Below are 18,788 nucleotides of genomic sequence, written 5' to 3'. Positions count from 1 at the left end.
TTAGCCCACGATGGTTTCTAAGTTGGTTGTCTTTTTTTAATTAATGAAATGACTTAAAATAAATTGAATATTTGTCTAATAACTTTCTCTCAAATTTATTTTACTTGGTTGCGTAGCAACGTGCCCAGGGTACAGCTAGTCAATTTTAAAAGAACATGAATGAATTTGAAGTCAAAGTTTTTATGATAAATGTTACTAAATTTAAAATTTTAATTTTTTTCTACTTTAGAATGATTATATCTCTTGTTTAAGTGGTCAGCTCAACTTGGCTGCCACTTGTTCGAATGATAATTTCCGCAGACCTGAGAAAGAACATGCCAAAGAATCTAAGCGGAACTATATTTATTGAATTAATTTATTGTTAAATATTTAATAAGCATTGAAATTGACTGGAAGCGAACACATTATTCCTACAGAATGCCGTCTTTTATGAAGTAATTTAGTACTAAGAACCCCTCTTTATATATTTTAAAAATACATATTTTTTTTAAAAATCTTGCAGTACGAACATTGTATCTTGACATTGACATTGAACAACATATGGTATCTGATTGTAAAAACGTATACTTAGTCTATAGGAAGTTGTACTAACTTAATGTTTTAATAAGTTTTACACCTTTAGGTGTAAAGAACATCTAGCATGAAAGAACTGTAGACAGAGATTGCCTTTCGAAGGCTTTCAAATCCAATGCTTTCTCACTGCCTTCAGCGCGGAAACATAGGTAATATGGTCGGTTTTTTGCTACATGACCCGATCAGGTACATCATAGCTAACACACTTATCTTAAGAAGTCGGTCTTGTCATACAAATCAGCGGTGACAGTTATAGACGAAAGTTTTGAAATATACTTCATCTAACAAATAAAAGGTATTGAAATATGACTATACACAAAACTGTACAAAAACGGACTGGTTATATATTAATGTAATTAGATTTCATTACTCCATGTTAATTAACCTATTATATTGACTGCAAAAATTTTTAAAGAACTTTGATATTTCCTTTTTAATCCAGTTTCTGAAGTACCAAACATTTGAATAAATGCTAGGCTTGTTCTTGTTAGAACAGCCGGCGCCGTGGGAAACGATTCCAACCACCGTACTGAAACAATTATAAATTATTAACGTTATGCCAATAACTGGATAAAACAACTTATGTTTAATTCATTATAGAAATTAATTTAAAATTCCTATTGCATTGCTAATTATATCATACTCTCTAACTCTTATTTAAATTTAATATTTAAATGAAGGTGTAGGAGGAATGCCTTCGTTTGTATATCAGATGTTCGATGAATGATTACCATGACGATGGTGCGGAAATAAGAACCATACGTAGATGTCAGATTAACTGTTTCTTTAATGGTCTTGCAGAAAGGAAGTCACACTGCTTCAGTCAATCCAACTCGGCTCTCGTACCGCGAATATAATTTATTGAATAAACTACGCATCATGCATATCTCATTTGCTGACAATTAATGTATGGTACACTCTCTCCAAAAAGCCATGGTTTCAGAAATAATGAATGACGTAATGACAATATATTACGAAAAAGCCTTTTTAAAATTCTATTTTCTAGCTACATACTAAAATGAATTATCGTTTAAAATATGTCCCTTTAGACTCTGCGCTGCAAGAAGTTCTTGGTCCGTCGCATTCTGAGAGAAAGAATAAATTAATATAACATGTTCCAGAACCGTCACTTTACTCCAATGGAAATAGGTGTAAAAGATTTAAAGCTTTTCACTGGCAAATGAGCTTTACATTCTCCCCTTAAAAGCCCTAGGGTAAAACCCCTACCCTGTAACCAATCCTCCTAAATTACAATATACACAATTACGGATTTCCTTGTAAAAAAAATCTTTGTTTTATTTATTCATATTTAAAGAATTCGACCGAAAAATGATCACAAATGCCCAAAAATTATACTTATTTCTAAAAGATGCTTAGGAAATTGTAATTTGGATAAATTATATTTACTTAAAATAATTAATAGTTAAAAAGTTAATGTCGTACTCATTCCAAATAACTCCACCGCCTGAATCACCTTTGCATGTGTCACGAACACCATCTCCATATAAACAAAACATGTCCGATGTAAATTTCAAGTTGTGCATTTTTTCACATTTCTCCTTCGGAATAAACTCTAGGTAAGTCTTCAATAGTCCACTATCGGATATAGGACCACCATACTGTAAAGTAACAAAAAAGTTAAAGAATGTACGGATAGACTTCAATGTATATCTTACGCGTGTTTATTCTTTATTATTATATCATTCTCGAGTTCACAGAAGATTATCGTTCTTGACAGATGACTTCTTTGAAACTCGACTCTTAAATGACAAAGTATTTGTTTTTTTTAAGCTAAAAACATTCATGTTCGTCAACTAATTCATAGAGGTAAGTTTTAATGACTATAGACAACACTAGTCATCTTGAAAGGCATTTTAGACCCTTGGCTAATCAAGGACATCACTTGTTTTAAAGTGCTACCGAAACCGCTATAACCAGCCTTAGGTAAGTACTCAGTGAGACGTGGGGTAGTATCGGCTGCCTTGTTCCGTTAGTCTGCCTTAGACGCTGGCAGAGGTGGTGCTCGTGATTTTTTTCTAGGCCCCCACCTTTCCCCGCTTTCCTAATGTAAGATACAGCAGTTTCGGTAGATAATGTACACATTTTCAACAATTCTCAAACTTGTAAAAAATTTTTATATGGTTAACTTCTTATTTCAATTCCTCAAAATATATAAATTTATTAATATATTTGCTAAGAGTAATATTTTCGGTTTTGGTAATTTGGCTTGACTATCACTGTTAAAAAAAGTATTTATGTATATTTCTCTTTACATAAGTTTCTCGGGACCCCTGATTAAGGTCTATGTAAATAGGAGCGAACAGAATGGCTACAAATTTTATTTTAATCTTCATTTCTATTCAAACAGACGATGCCGGGTACTTAGACAAGTATTCTAATCTAAATAAATTCGTTTAATGTTTACATTCATTTTGCGTAAACAAAGACTAAAAAGTGACAAGTGTAAATTCAAAGAACATATTAGCTCTTTAATTTATTACCATTTACGTAAATGTTTTAAACAGTGTGCTTAACGATTTAATAATTCGTGGAAACTCTTTGCCGTCTCTTAAAACAAATAACTAATAATTCTTAACACGATATAAATATTCTAGCTATCAGTAAACTTACTCAACTAAAATTATTATGTTATGTTCCGGTAACCAGAATTATTTTTACACAATAATAATTTATGGAGATTATAAAGATATTTTTTCTAATTATAGAATTCAATTGTAGTTTATAATAAACTTTGAATTTAAAAACACCTTTGAAATGCGTTTCATTTTTTGTTCTTAGGATATGCTTGTTTAATTAAGCACGACGCTTTCTTACGTCATTTGAGAGCATATACAATGCTATATATTTCACACAACCTGTACACCTCTCAGGAATAGAACTGGCAACCTTCGATCTTAGTTGCATTCCTTAACTATTAATCTACCACTGTTGGTAACGTTTTTGATATCCCAAATTTACAATTATTCAAACTCTAATAAATAGTAATAAGCCTTGTAGTTCCACTTTTAAAAATATATTTCCTGTTTGGTGATTTTGATAAATTTCTTGATTAAACTCTCTATTTTTAACAAATTATCTTAACAAAGCATTTTTCCGAGACCTTTTTGTTATGATAAGCAATCTTCAATTTTGTATGTTAAGTATTAGTTGTAACTGTGCCAAGTTTACAAGGCGTCGGAACATTGATTGCTCTTCATATATGTATTATATGTACAAATTTTAGTTGTGTGTTTTATTTAGTTGGCGTCGTTTCAGCCCATAGACGCCCACTGCAACGCGTAGGCCTCCCCTAAAGATATCTATGGGGATATTTACTGTAATCGCCACACTTGGCAGGCGAGTTTGCAATCGCAGAGTATAGTGGTATGCAGAGAACGCTGCTGCCGCTCTGAAAAACCTTGTGGTAACTTGTTTCTGAGAAGTGGCAATTCTATATATTTAATGTACAAAATGTGAATTATATGAAATTGTATCCCGGGAACCGAACCCACGACTTACGACTGCAAGTTTCAATCCTCTGTCGCTGGGCTACCACAGCTCGACTGTTTTAGTTTTTAGGTATTTAGAATAAATTTTATTTCACAGAAAAAAATATAAATATTCGATGTTACAAAGAAATAGATAAATAGATACTTGCTTTTGTCCATCCCCAACCGGCTGCAATAAATTTCACTTCCTTTTTATTCATCCAATCAGCGTTCGTTACCAACAGAGCTTTTTTTACTCGGCTCCCAAACGTGATGTGTGGACTGACAAATACTAAAGCAATATCGCACGCAAACGGCATCTCTTTGCTGTAGTTACTATGAATGATAAACTCTAACACCCTATGTATTTCTGCATCATTATCATAAGTGTATCTAGCACCTATTAAAATAATTTAAGCAAGATAAATTTAACACTAAAAAAATTTCTTTTTAAAAAAAATAATTTAAAACTGCGAATAAAGAAGAAATAATTTAAAACATGTATGATATTTTCAAATTATTTAACCTTTTGAAGCTTAAACCTCGACGTAAATAAAAAGCATTATATTCCACAACGAAGGCCCATTGCGAACAAAGCGAAGCGATCTTTCTTCGGAATTATATTACTGGTAATGATTTTATTGCACGGCAGTCACGCCATATTTTTCAGATATTGCGTCTTACAATTACTAAGTGTTCCGTTCGATGGTCTGACTGATCAGTAGTTCCGCTCATATGAAGACATCGAAAAATGGCTTAATTAGTAAATGACCTCAAAAGTCGAACACTTTTATCGTAACTCAATTCCAGCTCGCTCAGAGAGATCGGTAAAAGTTGCCTCTAGCGATGGGTAATACTTTAAATAGTATATATGTTAGTAGAACTAACTTCTAACATGCGTTCAGAAACGCACTTGTATAGCAACTTTTTAGTACCATATTTTTACAAAAAAAAACCAGTGAAAACTTAGTTACGCACATAATGCTGGGATATGTTCGTAACATAAATTTTTAACGTTTTTTGTAAAAGATATAGTACCAAATTTACAATTATACATGCAATAATACTATATTCATAATCGGGACTATCTAGGTTGCCACCACTAAACAAATATTCCATTAACAAAAAATACTACTGCTTTTTTCCTTTCCATTCATATTCAAACGTTATTATAAAATGTACTGGTGAGCTGTTATGTCCTCTAAAATAAAGTCAACGAATTATTACAATTCGAAGTGGCTGTACTTTATTTTTTTTTCTAATTAGCACTTCTTTAAATTGATAGTAGCCTCTTAGTATTATTACGACTAAGTTACAAGATTCAGAGAGTAAGGGCTGGCTAGTCTTATCTTATCCAACATGACGGCCTAATGTCGATTAGTGGACGTTACATAACTTACCAAACCTACTCCTTTGTCGTATCTCTCACTGCTAATAATGTCATTTTTGGAAAGACTGTCATGCAATGTATTACGCCCTTAGTGTCGGTATTTGGCAGTGTAATATCGAACGTATCCATCCACTTTTCCGGTGAACAAAAGTTTACCTATATTATCACCGTCGTTTCAATATTGGTGCATAAAGTTCACAGGTTTCTTCACCACTACTCACACGTAGCAAGATCGCAGTCCTTAATTATTCCTCTTTATTTATCATATAACTGTATATCACACTTACCAACTTGAATAACCATATCATAAACATCTTTGTTCTGATCAAAACAATGCGCAGCGGTAAGTATTGACCAACTATTTATAATAGTTCCAGAGCACAAGGATCCGAAATTAAAGAACTGAACGGCAGACGGTAAACTTTCTATTGATATTGGTTCCCCTCCTATTATTTTACTTTCCGGTTCATCCGGGAAACGTGACATATTAACTTCCGTCCTTTCATGAATGCAAACACATAACGACGCGTGTAGTAAAACCAAAAGCGCGCTTGCTTTTATTGCAGAGAATCGGGGAAATTGATAGCACATAATAGCGATACGGGTCGTTAATAGGTTTCATGGAGGTGATTAAAAATCGCTATAAAATGTTAAATCAGCATATACGAGTTGTAATTAATTCCCTAGTAATAATTTTTAATTTTGGATATTAAATAAACAAAAATGTAATAATAATAGGCACAATAAACGTATTATTTTGTATATATTTTATATGTCAGGTGAGTTTAAATGAAAAATACAATATTTATCGTTGAGCTTCTTAACTGTATCCTTTATCCAAGTTCTGAAGTAAAATACGTTTGTGTATATTGCAGGAACTACAGCACAACCGCTACCATGTGATACGATTCCAACTACAACACTGTAAATCAAAATGATTAAATAACTTAACGGAACACTATGATATAGAAGTAACTCAGTAATGAGAAGGTATAGAAGCTGCTGCTTACTTTTTCCACAGTATTCCTCCTCCAGAATCGCCCTTACAAGTGTCTCTCACCCCGTCGCCCCACAAACAAAACATGTCGGGACTCAAAAAAACTCTGTTATATTTCATGCAGATTTTCCTCGATACGAAACGCAAATTTGTTCTCATCAGACCACTTTTCGATGTTTCGCCCTTGTACTGAGAAGAGTTAAATTATTAAAGATAATGTATCTTTATTTAACTAGTTTATTCTCATTTTAAACTATTAGCTTGAATAATTAATAAAACATTCAAGAGGGTTTTATATCGTACATACCATTACGGGTACATCAAGACTAAAAATCAATTTAAAAAAAAGATTTTGGTGGCACATGATCGCCTAAAGAGTATCTACTATGATAATTATTTCTACTGACTTAATTTCTCTTGTTATTGCAATGTACATAAGACATCGTAATTAAATAAATATTTTATGAATAATAGTAGTAAACCCGATTTAATTAACGCTCAATTATAAACTCCACGAACCATTATCTGTCCCCAACCAGTCGCATCGAATACTTCGTTCTCATTCATCCATTTATTATTATCGCATAAAACGGCCCTTTTAACCGTGCTGTCGAATCGAAACCGATCGTGAATCAATATGATAGCTATGTCGTTTGAGAATAAGCTAGGTTCATTATAGTGTTCGTGTAATTTGAAGTCCCATACTTCATGAGAACTAGCTCGGAGGTCGAAAATGAAACGGGAATCTGAAATTATTAACTTCTATAAGAGTTTACACAGTGTAAAATATTTAAAAATAAAATCAACATATTGGATACTGTGTATTTAAACAATGAAATAACATAACAATAAGAAACCGATACCGCATATAGTGTATAAATAAATGGTGACTAACATGAACAATAAATACAACAACAATAAAATGATGACGCTGTGATCATCGAGGGCAATGCGCCAAGTACTGCGGCAAATTTCTCTTGTTTATTATAAATATATAATTATACCAAAGTTGGTAAATTTAGTGTCAAATAATGTACCTAAGATACGAAACTACGCAGAATTTATCACTTTTGCGGTCGCTGTTCACTTTTTTCACTTTTTCTTTATGGTGAAGATTGTAAGAAAGTAGATGTTTTAATTAACAGAGTAGAACATATGCTATGGAACATAAAACTGCAAATAAACGTATGTATCTAATATATATGTAATATGAAAATAACTAATACAATTACAAATTTACTGTTGGTAGATTATTTTCAAAGAACATATTTACATATTAGTTATATGCGTATATTTCAATCTGCAAGTACCAACCAACAGACTTGTACTCATTTACTCAATGCCGTCGTTTTCGTTGTTTCAAACCATAGAGGGACAAACATAGAGTAATTGCCACGCTTGGCATGCGGGTTAGCGATGGCAAGGGATAAGTAGAGATTGAGGTAAGCAGAGGACGCTTCTGCCCCTAACCTGGAAACACGTTTTCGAAGAGTGGCAATTCAATATAACTAATGTACATAGTGTGAATTATACACAAGACTGTATCCCCGGGCATCGAACCCGCGATGTACGATCGCAAGTCTTATTCCTCTATCACTGGCCAACCACTACTCGTGCCAATAAATTTGGGTTTTTATTTATTGTCAACCTTATTACCACAAATATAAACCCAGGTGGTTTTTTGTACTATATTCAATTAAAAATAAATTTTATTTATAATAATAGATAAAAGTAAAAATCGCTGTGCCTGGTCTCTGTGATTTAGTTTAAAGGGCCTATGTAATTATTAAATAAAGAACCATAGAGCAACGTAAAATATTTTATTTTATATGAACTCCTTGTGACTTTGTAGTATTAAAATAGGTATTAACATTTCCGAACTTTCTTTAATTCTAGACTTAAGGCTTTTAATTTTTATACAATAAAGTTAGTAATCCACTCACGCACTGGACAGTACCACCATATCCGCAATGTTACGGTTGTGATCGAAGCAATGAGCAGCAGTTAAGACAGTCTTGCTCGTGAGGATGGTTCCGCTGCACATTCCGCCATAATTAAAGAACTGTACATTAGACGGATATTGCTCCAAACTCGTCGGTACCCCACCGACTATTCTGTCCTCCAACTCGTTGAACATAGCAGTCCAATTTACAGTCATCTCGCCCATATCTTTTAGGTGCCCACTTGCATATTTTTTATGAGCTAGCAAAAGAAAAATAGTAACATATTTATTCACTGCGCACATGTTAAAGCGGTGTACGATATTAAAACACCGGTGAAATGTAATAAAACTGGACTTACGACCTTTAAGTTCTTTTAACCGTTCGCTTAAGATGTGTTATTAGTGCCGTTCGATGTTTTATGTTGAACCACAGTTGTTATAATTTATTTTTAAATATTTTACTTAAATTTAATTTTAATACCTTAACTTTAATATCTTAATATCTTAAACAAATTTAAAGCTTTCATATTTTTATAAATAATTACGACAAATCGGTTAATTATTAACCTTATTTATGAAATTGCTGATACTCTGTCTGCTGAACTTTTGGTTTAGAATTCTAAATTCAAATTTATTTAAATTATAAACCGACATAATTGTGTTTAGAAATTATTATTTTTTTTTGCGTGATTTCACTTTTCTACAAAAGTCCTTTTTTTAATATAAAGAAAAGCTAGATTCGTCATTTTTGAATACAAGCTCACTGTGGATGCAGACACTGCTTTAGAATCAATGACGTTTACCTAACAGATTCCCGCAAATGAACTTACATTCGGTTTTTGTTCTTACGTCTTCGTTGAGGAAGTTTCGCTTGTAATTGACCGAAAACGCAAATCAATTATAAATGGGAGATCCATCGCAAAACACTTTAAACTTACATGCAACTTACTATGTAAGAAACAAAAGTAAGTAATTTGTGTCTAAAAAAACGTAAATTAAATAGAAAATATACGAAAAGTGACAGCAGCCTGAATCGTATCATCAAACATGATAAAATATAAATGATCTATATGAATATAAGTGTATAACAATCGGATACATCCACAGTGGCCTAATCCTGGAAAATCACCATAGAGACTCTAAAGTAGATATTGGCGATTGCATGTTTTACTTTTACTGATATTGCCTTTTATATTTTTAGGAAGTGACCGGCAATTGGACAAACTTTCTGGAAAATCTTCGTCGTCCTTAATGCTCTCCAGATCATGTTCTAATTGGTGCCTTAGGATTTCTTTAAATGTCGCTTCCAGAATTTCTTTAAGAAATGAATCAATGAACTTCGCATAAAAGTGCAGGAATAATTCATTGGCACTGATATACATAAGTTCGTTAAAATTAATATGTTATCTTCATATCAAAACATTTTTAATCTTCTTCAGTTCTTTTCTAAGAATGATAAAGATTAAAAACATAGGCCTTCGCAAAAAATAAAAATATACTAACTGTATAATGTAACGAACATGTGAAGAGACAAGGGTCTCTACTCAACCTTAACTACTTATAGAAATGTGAAAGATATTCTTACGTTGGAAACACGTTCCTGAGGTAAATCGTGTTATTATTTGATTGTGTTTATAAAAGGTAAAATTTGTTATAAAATTTGTTAAGATTTGTTTATATATTAAATATTATTTTAAACTTAATTATATAACCGATATTTCATATATTAAATGAGCAAATAAACGATTCACTTTCAATCCTATAAATATTTCTAATTGCGTTTATTATTTACCGCATATTATTTTTCCTTTATTATTGTCTGCGTTATTTGAACGAAGATATTTGCATATGTTAATATAGTTTTAAAATTAGTTGTAATATTCTTGTACCAAAAATTAAAAAGATATAAAATGGGTATAAATCGGGTACAGATTTGTACTTGTACAAATGTCAACACTGGTTTTTTTGGTCAAACACAAAATTCCTGTGTAATATCGGAGCGTAAAAGTAAAGGCAGTTTAGACCAATTATTGGTAGAATGCCATTTTTTTTATTTCATAATATACACAAAAAAAAGTAATCATAAATACTCTGTAACTTAAAAATATAACAACAGACGCAGTTCAGAGGTTCAGACCAGTTACTTTTACACATGCCAACATTTTTTAAAATTTGTTAATGATCCCTATAGGGAAATTAAAATACATTACTATTATATATAAATATATTACATACAAGTATTTTACTTGTACATAGGCCAATATTTGTTTTTTTTTTTCATAAACAAACACAAAAAGGTTATTAAAATTGTTCTGTAATATACATATATAACAACAAACGCATGATCGGGAAAGTAAACTTTAATCAATTTACATATCAAAGGGTGATTTAACGTGACTACCATTATTCTAGTAATATGCATGTGCCGAGTTGCGTGGCTCGTCGCGGCTGCTAAATGAATTCTCGTGTTGTTGTTTCATTCGTACCTGAAGTATAACCATAAGTGGATGAGACGGGGAACTAAGGAACGTGACAGTACGGAGCGGAATAGGTCCGTGCCGCGGCCGCCCGCCTTGGCGCACTTAGTCGCCCGCCGCCGGCTGCCCAAAGCGCTTTGCGTTCGGTCTCACATCACACCTAACCTATATCGGCCTAACCAACATGTTCCTTACATTTAAATAACGAAAAAATAACACTAAATTTATAGTAAATCATGAGATAATTTAAAATAAAACATATTAAAACGAAACGCAGAAGATGTTTATTTCTTTTCAGGTAAAATCAAAACAAAAGTGTACATTGATTTAGTGATTTTGACGTTTTTAATTCCTTATTCATAACCGGAGGTAATTACATAGTCTACAGCGATAGGAGAGGTGAGTATTGATAATTTTGTAGCACCCTTAATCTTATTCAGTAACGTTTGTAAAAAAAACACCTGTTTGAATGATTCTATATGCTGTATGTTTACGATATATATTTAGCACTTACTCTGTAATAAAAAGTAATTTATATTCCATTATTTCAAATTATTTTAATATACACATTATGTTAATCATAACTTTTCGTATGGTAGTTTTATTCCTATGAATGTATAACATATAATATAATAATTAAACATTACTTAATTCTTTGAACAACATTTGAATGAAACGAAACTACTATACACTATCGTATTACTATCTAAAAATTAAAGAGCCTGAATGGTTGAATTTAAATGACATACAGCACACACAATTCTATGTTGCAGACAATAACAGAAAATGATTGCTTCTTGACTTATCACTCGAAATATGATAACATCTACATTATTACAATCACGAATAATATTACGTGTGCCCTGCAAAAAGTTAGTTTTCTACTCTTTTCTAGTACCATTTTCTCCAAACATTTATTGTTCTTCAAAAAAAATAAGTAATAAAAGAGATTTTAAATATACAAATTTTAATAATAAACAAAATTTAAATCATCTTGACACAGTTAAAATATATAACGAAGAACATTTTAAATCTCAAATCCTGTAAAAGCATGTTACCTACTAACCAATCACTCGGGGGCCTTTCAAACCCCACTCCGACCTGAAACCGAGACACTTTCTGGACTTTTCTAATGCTTAAAAGCACACAACCGCCTCACTTTGAACAGGTGAACGGATATTAGAGAAACTACCATGAACGGGGCAGGTATTCTCTAATCAGATAGACGCATTGCTGGAGTCTCTTCTGCGAGTTCTTCTCCCAATGCTAATACTTTCCAAAGTAGTAGTAACAAAAGCTTGGCAATAGCAACCGACTAAGTCGAGGCTAAACCGTCTCGAGCGCCCTTGTGTTGGACGGAGGACTAAGTTGAGGTTTCTTTCGGCTTTCGAGAGTTTTTGAGTCCAGGCACATCTCGTTTGACCATCCAAGCGACATAAGGGTAAAGCTGCCTACTAATCCTATATAATCTAGGTAACGGTCCGAGCTGGCGACCCCGAGGGAATCTTCGAACTTAATTGTTTAAAACGAGGATTACGTTTAGCACTTTCTGCGCTAGAGTACGGAATCTGTAAATACCAAAAAATCAATAATTACCTTCGTATTAACAAAGTACTGCATTCGTCTCACTGAACAAAAAAAAGAAATTCCAAAATTAATGTCAGTTTACAAGTATACAGTGATAGAACCTCATAAACACAATTCAAGATACAAGTATAATAAATATTGGATATTTTACGACATAGTAACACACATTTTATGACGAATCATCTTCTGAAATCGATAGACGAAATATACTTCATACCATCAAACCTTTAGGATATAAATTATTTTCCCATGGAGGAAAAGAGAAATTTTTATAAATCTACAAAAAAATAGAAGAAAGAAATGTAAGATGCACCAAAATTTTGATAAACACCGCGCATCGTTTACCTTTTTTAGGAATTAATTAATAACAGTTTCTCAATGTATACATATTTATATATATATATATATATATATATATATATATATATATATATATATATATATATATATAAATGTATATTAAATGTTAAGAAACAGCTAGTTCCAAAATCGATCTTTCTTCTTTACATTCAGCTTCAATTATCCAGGGTAATTGTATAAAAGCTTTGTACGTTTAAATATAAAGCTAATTTGCAGTCAATTATTGTATGATCCAAAAAATTATCGTTCAAGAAATAATAAATAACGTAATGGAAATATATTTTAACCCTTAATTGCATGACTTTTACATACTTTATAAAATATATATATCTTGCAGAAAAGTACACTACAATGCAGGAGAAAACAGGAAAAAAATATATTTTTTGTACATATTTATTAAAAAACCTTATATTGTAGACATACAACACCATGCATTTACTTAAGTCTCAGATTACCACATATTTGAAATAAGAATTGTTTACTATCCGGCCGTGCATGACTTTTTACTTCGATAAATTATTATCCTGACGCGTTGCAAAAGAAAAAATTTATTGGAACATATTTTAAAGTGATGACTTTATACAGATCGATTGTAAATGGATGTTGTTTTAAAGCTTTGCTGATAAATGATGATATATACACATAGTAAACAAAATAATAAATATTACGTAAATGTTACTAAATAAAGTATTAAAATATTTGCCTAATTTTTGAAATGGTCTTTTATGTTGTGGTCTTTTTAAAAACAGTAATATACGTTTAAGCAATTATTGTTGTGCGTCATTGCACAGGTTTTTGTTGTTTCTCTCAAATTTCAACAATAAAATATTGGACCGGCATTGGCCGGTATTGTTGTGTTAATAAAGCATATAACCATAATCCATATAAATCATTTGCATTTTATAGCAATAGGATGTTTTGATGCTATGCTCAAAACACAAAACAACCGTAACCGATTGTTTAAGAATATGCTAAAATCCTTAAAGCCGGTATTTCAAAACGTTTTATTTACAATTGATAGAACGCTGAATAACTCAATAAAGTATAACACGTAGATAGCTAACAAATTACTTTTAAACTCAGTGAACAATTTACGCTAGTCTGACAAGTGCGCTGAAACCAATCAGCCGCTCATAATCATGTTACTGCTGTGCCCATAAGCACCACAGGGTTGTACAAATCACGTACACAGCTATAAAACAATATTCTCACTTTATCGTTACAGCTACAAATCTAATGTAAAAACTCATGATATCGTAGATGAGACTACAATATCTGATTATTTGTATATAACGTCTGCGTCAACAAATAATCTAAATTGGCAGTTTCTGTGAATTCTGCTATATTCTTTAAATAAAGAGCGATTCATTAATAAGTATAATAAAAATTTAATACCTAGTATAAACTAAGAATATTCAGTGATGTCAAACGTTAAGGGCTATGGCCAACACTGATGGTTATGTACTGCGCCTTGCACTCGTAGTTCGTAAGTTCCATTACTATCAGGCGCACACTTCTCTAAATTATATAAATTTATCATCTTTTATCATTGTCTAAAAACAATAAAAGAAACAAAAGAACGGATTAAGTGGTGAATGTATCGAGCAGCTCATTTGTTAGCAAAAAGTTTTTACACATAGTTCCATCAACATCGCTGTAAAAAGTGATCACTCTGAAATATGTTACTTTTTTTTTCTTTTTTGGAATGCGACAGGCCAATAACTTCTTACGTATTGCTAAGTCTACAGGGACGAATAGTAAACAATAGCGATTTTTAATACGCAGAATATAAATAATGAAAACGCATAACGTTATTTATTTTTTCTCAAATATTAATTGACAGCAAATGTGCTATATACATTCCCCCCTTCAAAGCGAATAATATATAGCAATACATACTGAACACGCTTGGCGAATATCCGCACGGAATGAAGACTTATTCATAATTTGGTGGACTCAGTGAAAACATTTTTCAGCATGTTGTAATCACATCAAGAAGTTGATAATAATCGTAAAAGTAAGTTAAAAGACATCGCTGCTAATTATTTTGCTACTGTACATCAGGTTTGTGAATCGATTTAAAAAAAAACCCTGTGTGAACAATTTTTATGTTTTATTTTTATCCATTCTAGGCGAAGCATTTGACTTTTGTGTCGCCTCATATTAAGCGATGACGAGGTCTACGACGGTACATACTTGCTTAGAAGAAACCTATTCACTCTTGTCTTGAAGATTTCTAGGTTATAATTGACTGAAAACAATGACGCCCACAGGTTGTTTCATTCCTTGGTTGTTCGAACTATAAAAGTATTAGCAAAAAGCTTAGTGCGGGTTCAAGTAATTTAACCGTATACGGTTGTCGTGAATCCGTGCGTCTGTTGTGCGGTGAAAAAAAAAGATGGTGTTATTCGATGTATTATAATTACACTGCGCCACTCTCCAAAATGCAGACATTCTTTAAACCTTATACAAAAACTGTGAATTTTCTCTCTTACGATAACCCAATCAGGGGTGTTGAAAGTCCCAATCACCACAATTCAACTTCAAAATAACCGTGACAAGCTCTATGTTTCAAGCTAAATTGTATGATTTTGTATTTCGAATCCACACAATAGGCTGACGTTTCATATAACGTCTTCTTTTTCTGTTCTTCCGCCCTACAACCCTTTTTTAGTTTTGGACTCCTCGCGTACAATCAGGTACTTAAAAATATTCACATTTTTAAGGTAATTATAATAAAATTTATAAATATAGTCAGTCTTCTTGTATTTTTCATAATTCTCGACACTATAATTTTATTAAAGTATAAACACTTACGTCCTCGATAATAACGTCCCTATATGGTGTATCTATAAAAAAATTTTAGGCAACCCTAGTAAAATTGAGACGTGGTTTTTTTTGACTCACCCATTTAAATTATGTCAATGTTGTTCGGATGAATATCGCTTTGCCCACAACTGACACAAAATGGTAATTTGTAAATAACACAGGTAACTCAAAAAAAGTACTCGCTATAAAATACTTTTTACATGCAACCGGATAATTTTGTTTTAACATTTAGATGACACATATTTTATGAGTACACTGTGAATTATTGTTATGTATGTCTTTTTTTTAAGATGAATGCCGCTACTATTTAGTAATCAAGAAGATTTTTTATTTAGAACTCGGTGCAATTTGTATGAACAAGACAAAAGTCACAAAATTCCATCTTGCTCTACTGGATTGCCCAAGAATTAAGTCATAGCCTATGAAATTATTATGCTAATGAGACATTTCATCGTATATCTCTAGAGAGACAAAATAAATTCAGTGCTCACAAAAAATTATTAATAATGCTCATCAATGTACAATGATGTCTTGGTAACCCAAACAACAAAATCAAATTATCAAATAGCAATTATATAATTATAAAACGATATAAAAATACGATATATGTTGCGTAGTATAAAATGTATATAAACACACGCAATGATATGAGTAACGATGAAGCTTTATAAAAAGCGGAAGTAAACTAATCAGACTCCATTAACAAGGCTGGAATTCGTTGGGCGCAGATTCTTAAGATGAGATCTCAATTGGAGAATTATTTTATCTGTGAACGGAAGGGTTATACAACTTATAAGTATTTGAGATAATCAAAGAAGTGGTATTATTTATTCATAAAGAGATTTTCGCGATTAATTTAGTTCCAAAATAATTTCTTTCAATAGTTCACTTTTTATGTAATAGGTTTTAGTTTTAGTTTTAGTAAAATTTACTCAAATTACATTCATATGAACAAAACTCAATCAATTCGTAGTCTTAAAACATTTAATTCGTTTTTCGAACGTGCTTTGCAATTATTATTTTTTAAATTATTAATGGATAGTGGTGGCATTACTAAAATCTTTACAATCATCATGATTTTGGTATGGATAAGTCTTCCTCCTAGATTTCGAAAAGAACCGATTAGAAGGAGCTTGCAACTAGCGTCTTCCGTTGACCTTAACGAGGTTGTTTATCCACCTGGATGGACTTCCACTCTACGTATGCCGATCTGTGGTCTCCGCTCCAGTACCTTAAAGAACCAGTGGCTATCTGCCATATGGCATGCCCACTGCTACTGCCACTTGCCAAGTCGCTTGGATGCTTAAAGTTTTAATTATATTAACTCTTAACAGATAAATTAAAGAATTACGCAATGTAAAGATTTTATAATTAATTTGCCAACTGTGTGTCCGTTTACTTAATATGTCCTTTAATAAGGCATGTTCGCATTATAAGTTGAATATTTATCGACAAGTCGACCTCTACCCGCTTGGCCTCATGTCCTTTCGATAAACGATCATCAAATTGAGGACAAATTGTTAAAAGTCACGGCGTGTAACCAATATCATTTTCTAGGAAATCTGTTTAAGGTTGAAATCTTTAAGTACAGTTAAATCTGAATCATAAACTACTACTTCACTACTTCTATGTCTATGTATTGAGATTTTTATTTGGTTTTTCTTATTTGAAGCCAAAAAAAAATATTGTTTCGTAACTCGTAAAAGGAGTTGAGCATTCTTTCTAATTATCGTATTATACTTTAAAATAACTTTTAAATAAAAATGTTTATCCTTCTTTCGAAAAAGTAAAGCATGTTGTTACAGTCAAATTTTTTATTAAAAGTATATTATTGAATCAGGAATGAGGCGATCCGTAGATGAACGAAAGTATCCGAGATAGCTCAAAGGATTGGCAAAGCGAAATAACAGTAAGCAAAGTAGGAAAATAGCTGCTGGGCCCGTAAGGTTTTAGAATGGAGACCACAGACTGGTGAGCGCCGTGTGGGACGTCCACGCACTAGGCCGTCAGACGAACTTGTGAAGGTCATAAGAAGACGCTTCCAACCGATCCTTTGCAAATTTAATGATGGAATTGGAAACCCAGCCCTAACAGTGAACGTGCTACGGCTGAAATGATAATTAAAAGTAAATATTATAAGTTATATAACTTTTAGAGACATCGTCACATATATCATATGTATGGCCACGTAAAAGTATAAATACTACGTAAATTTTTTAAAATGTCAAAACAAGCCCGGTGTATTAATTAAATTAAATGATTTTCTTATTACTAATCATCTACATTGTTATGTTAATACATATATTAAAACACGTGACGTTGACATGTAACAAAGGAAACATTGCAAACAAAATGTGGGTGTAAATGATATCATTCACCTCAATATTTTTCGTTTCGTGCATTCTACATGTTTTGCATTGAGTCAAAAGGCGATTAATTTAAAGATTTCATCATCGTTTTTATCGTCAATTGTTTGCCTTAATGTAAACTCCTTACAAGGATAACCTTACGTGATAACCTCAGAAAATGGAAATAGAAATTATTTAAAAATTCAAGGTTTTCCCTCTTATCGGATGCGCGATTCCCTGTTGTAATTTTATACTTTGAACACCATACATATATACACTATAAACGTGGATTTATTATATTATCTGTTATCTATTATTTAGTTAAAATTTGGTTTTTAATATAGCCACATTATCTACAGATGTGTTGATAATTTGACTGACGAGCTGATGTTATGTAAATGATTTGATAAAGTGATTATAAAAGAAATCAATGAAAACAATTAAATATCTAAATATTATGTAGATATAATAGAATGGATTTTAATGGAATTACCATTATGATAATATATTAAATTTTAAATATGTTGTTTATTTATGAAAAGACAAAACAAAGTAACTGGCGAGCTATCCGAGAATAATACAATGAAGTAGTAAAAAATATTTTAAAAAGTTAATTATTCATACTAATAGGTATACGGGTTGCCGATAAACAGTAGCCCTGTAACCCAGTTTATTTTAATAGACCACTGGCGGTCAATAGCTCTTGTAATAATGCTACAGTCATGTACAAACAAAACGATACTAACAAGGATATGTAAATCGTTTGTTGGCTTCTCGTACAACGTAATGTATTTTGA

The 18,788-nt window shown here is 31.9% G+C and overlaps 1 protein-coding gene across 1 annotated transcript; it reads right to left on the bottom strand.

The window, feature by feature from the left end:
* Positions 1 to 939: 939 nt before the first annotated feature.
* LOC137921940 (trypsin epsilon-like) lies at positions 940 to 5,937 on the bottom strand. The gene is made up of 4 exons (XM_068764741.1): positions 5,739 to 5,937; positions 4,349 to 4,461; positions 2,017 to 2,192; positions 940 to 1,102 (listed from the first exon to the last, which is right to left on the bottom strand). Exons 1-4 carry the CDS (start codon positions 5,935 to 5,937, stop codon positions 940 to 942), a joined length of 651 nt encoding a protein of 216 aa, XP_068620842.1.
* Between the last annotated feature and the right edge of the window lie 12,851 nt (positions 5,938 to 18,788).

Source organism: Battus philenor, unplaced genomic scaffold (genome assembly GCF_028537555.1).
Source record: "Battus philenor isolate CCGP_79_NKW_IND1 unplaced genomic scaffold, ilBatPhil1.0.hap1 SCAF_2, whole genome shotgun sequence".
Taxonomy (NCBI): Eukaryota; Metazoa; Arthropoda; class Insecta; order Lepidoptera; family Papilionidae; genus Battus; species Battus philenor.
This window is presented reverse-complemented; position numbering and strand designations above follow the sequence as displayed.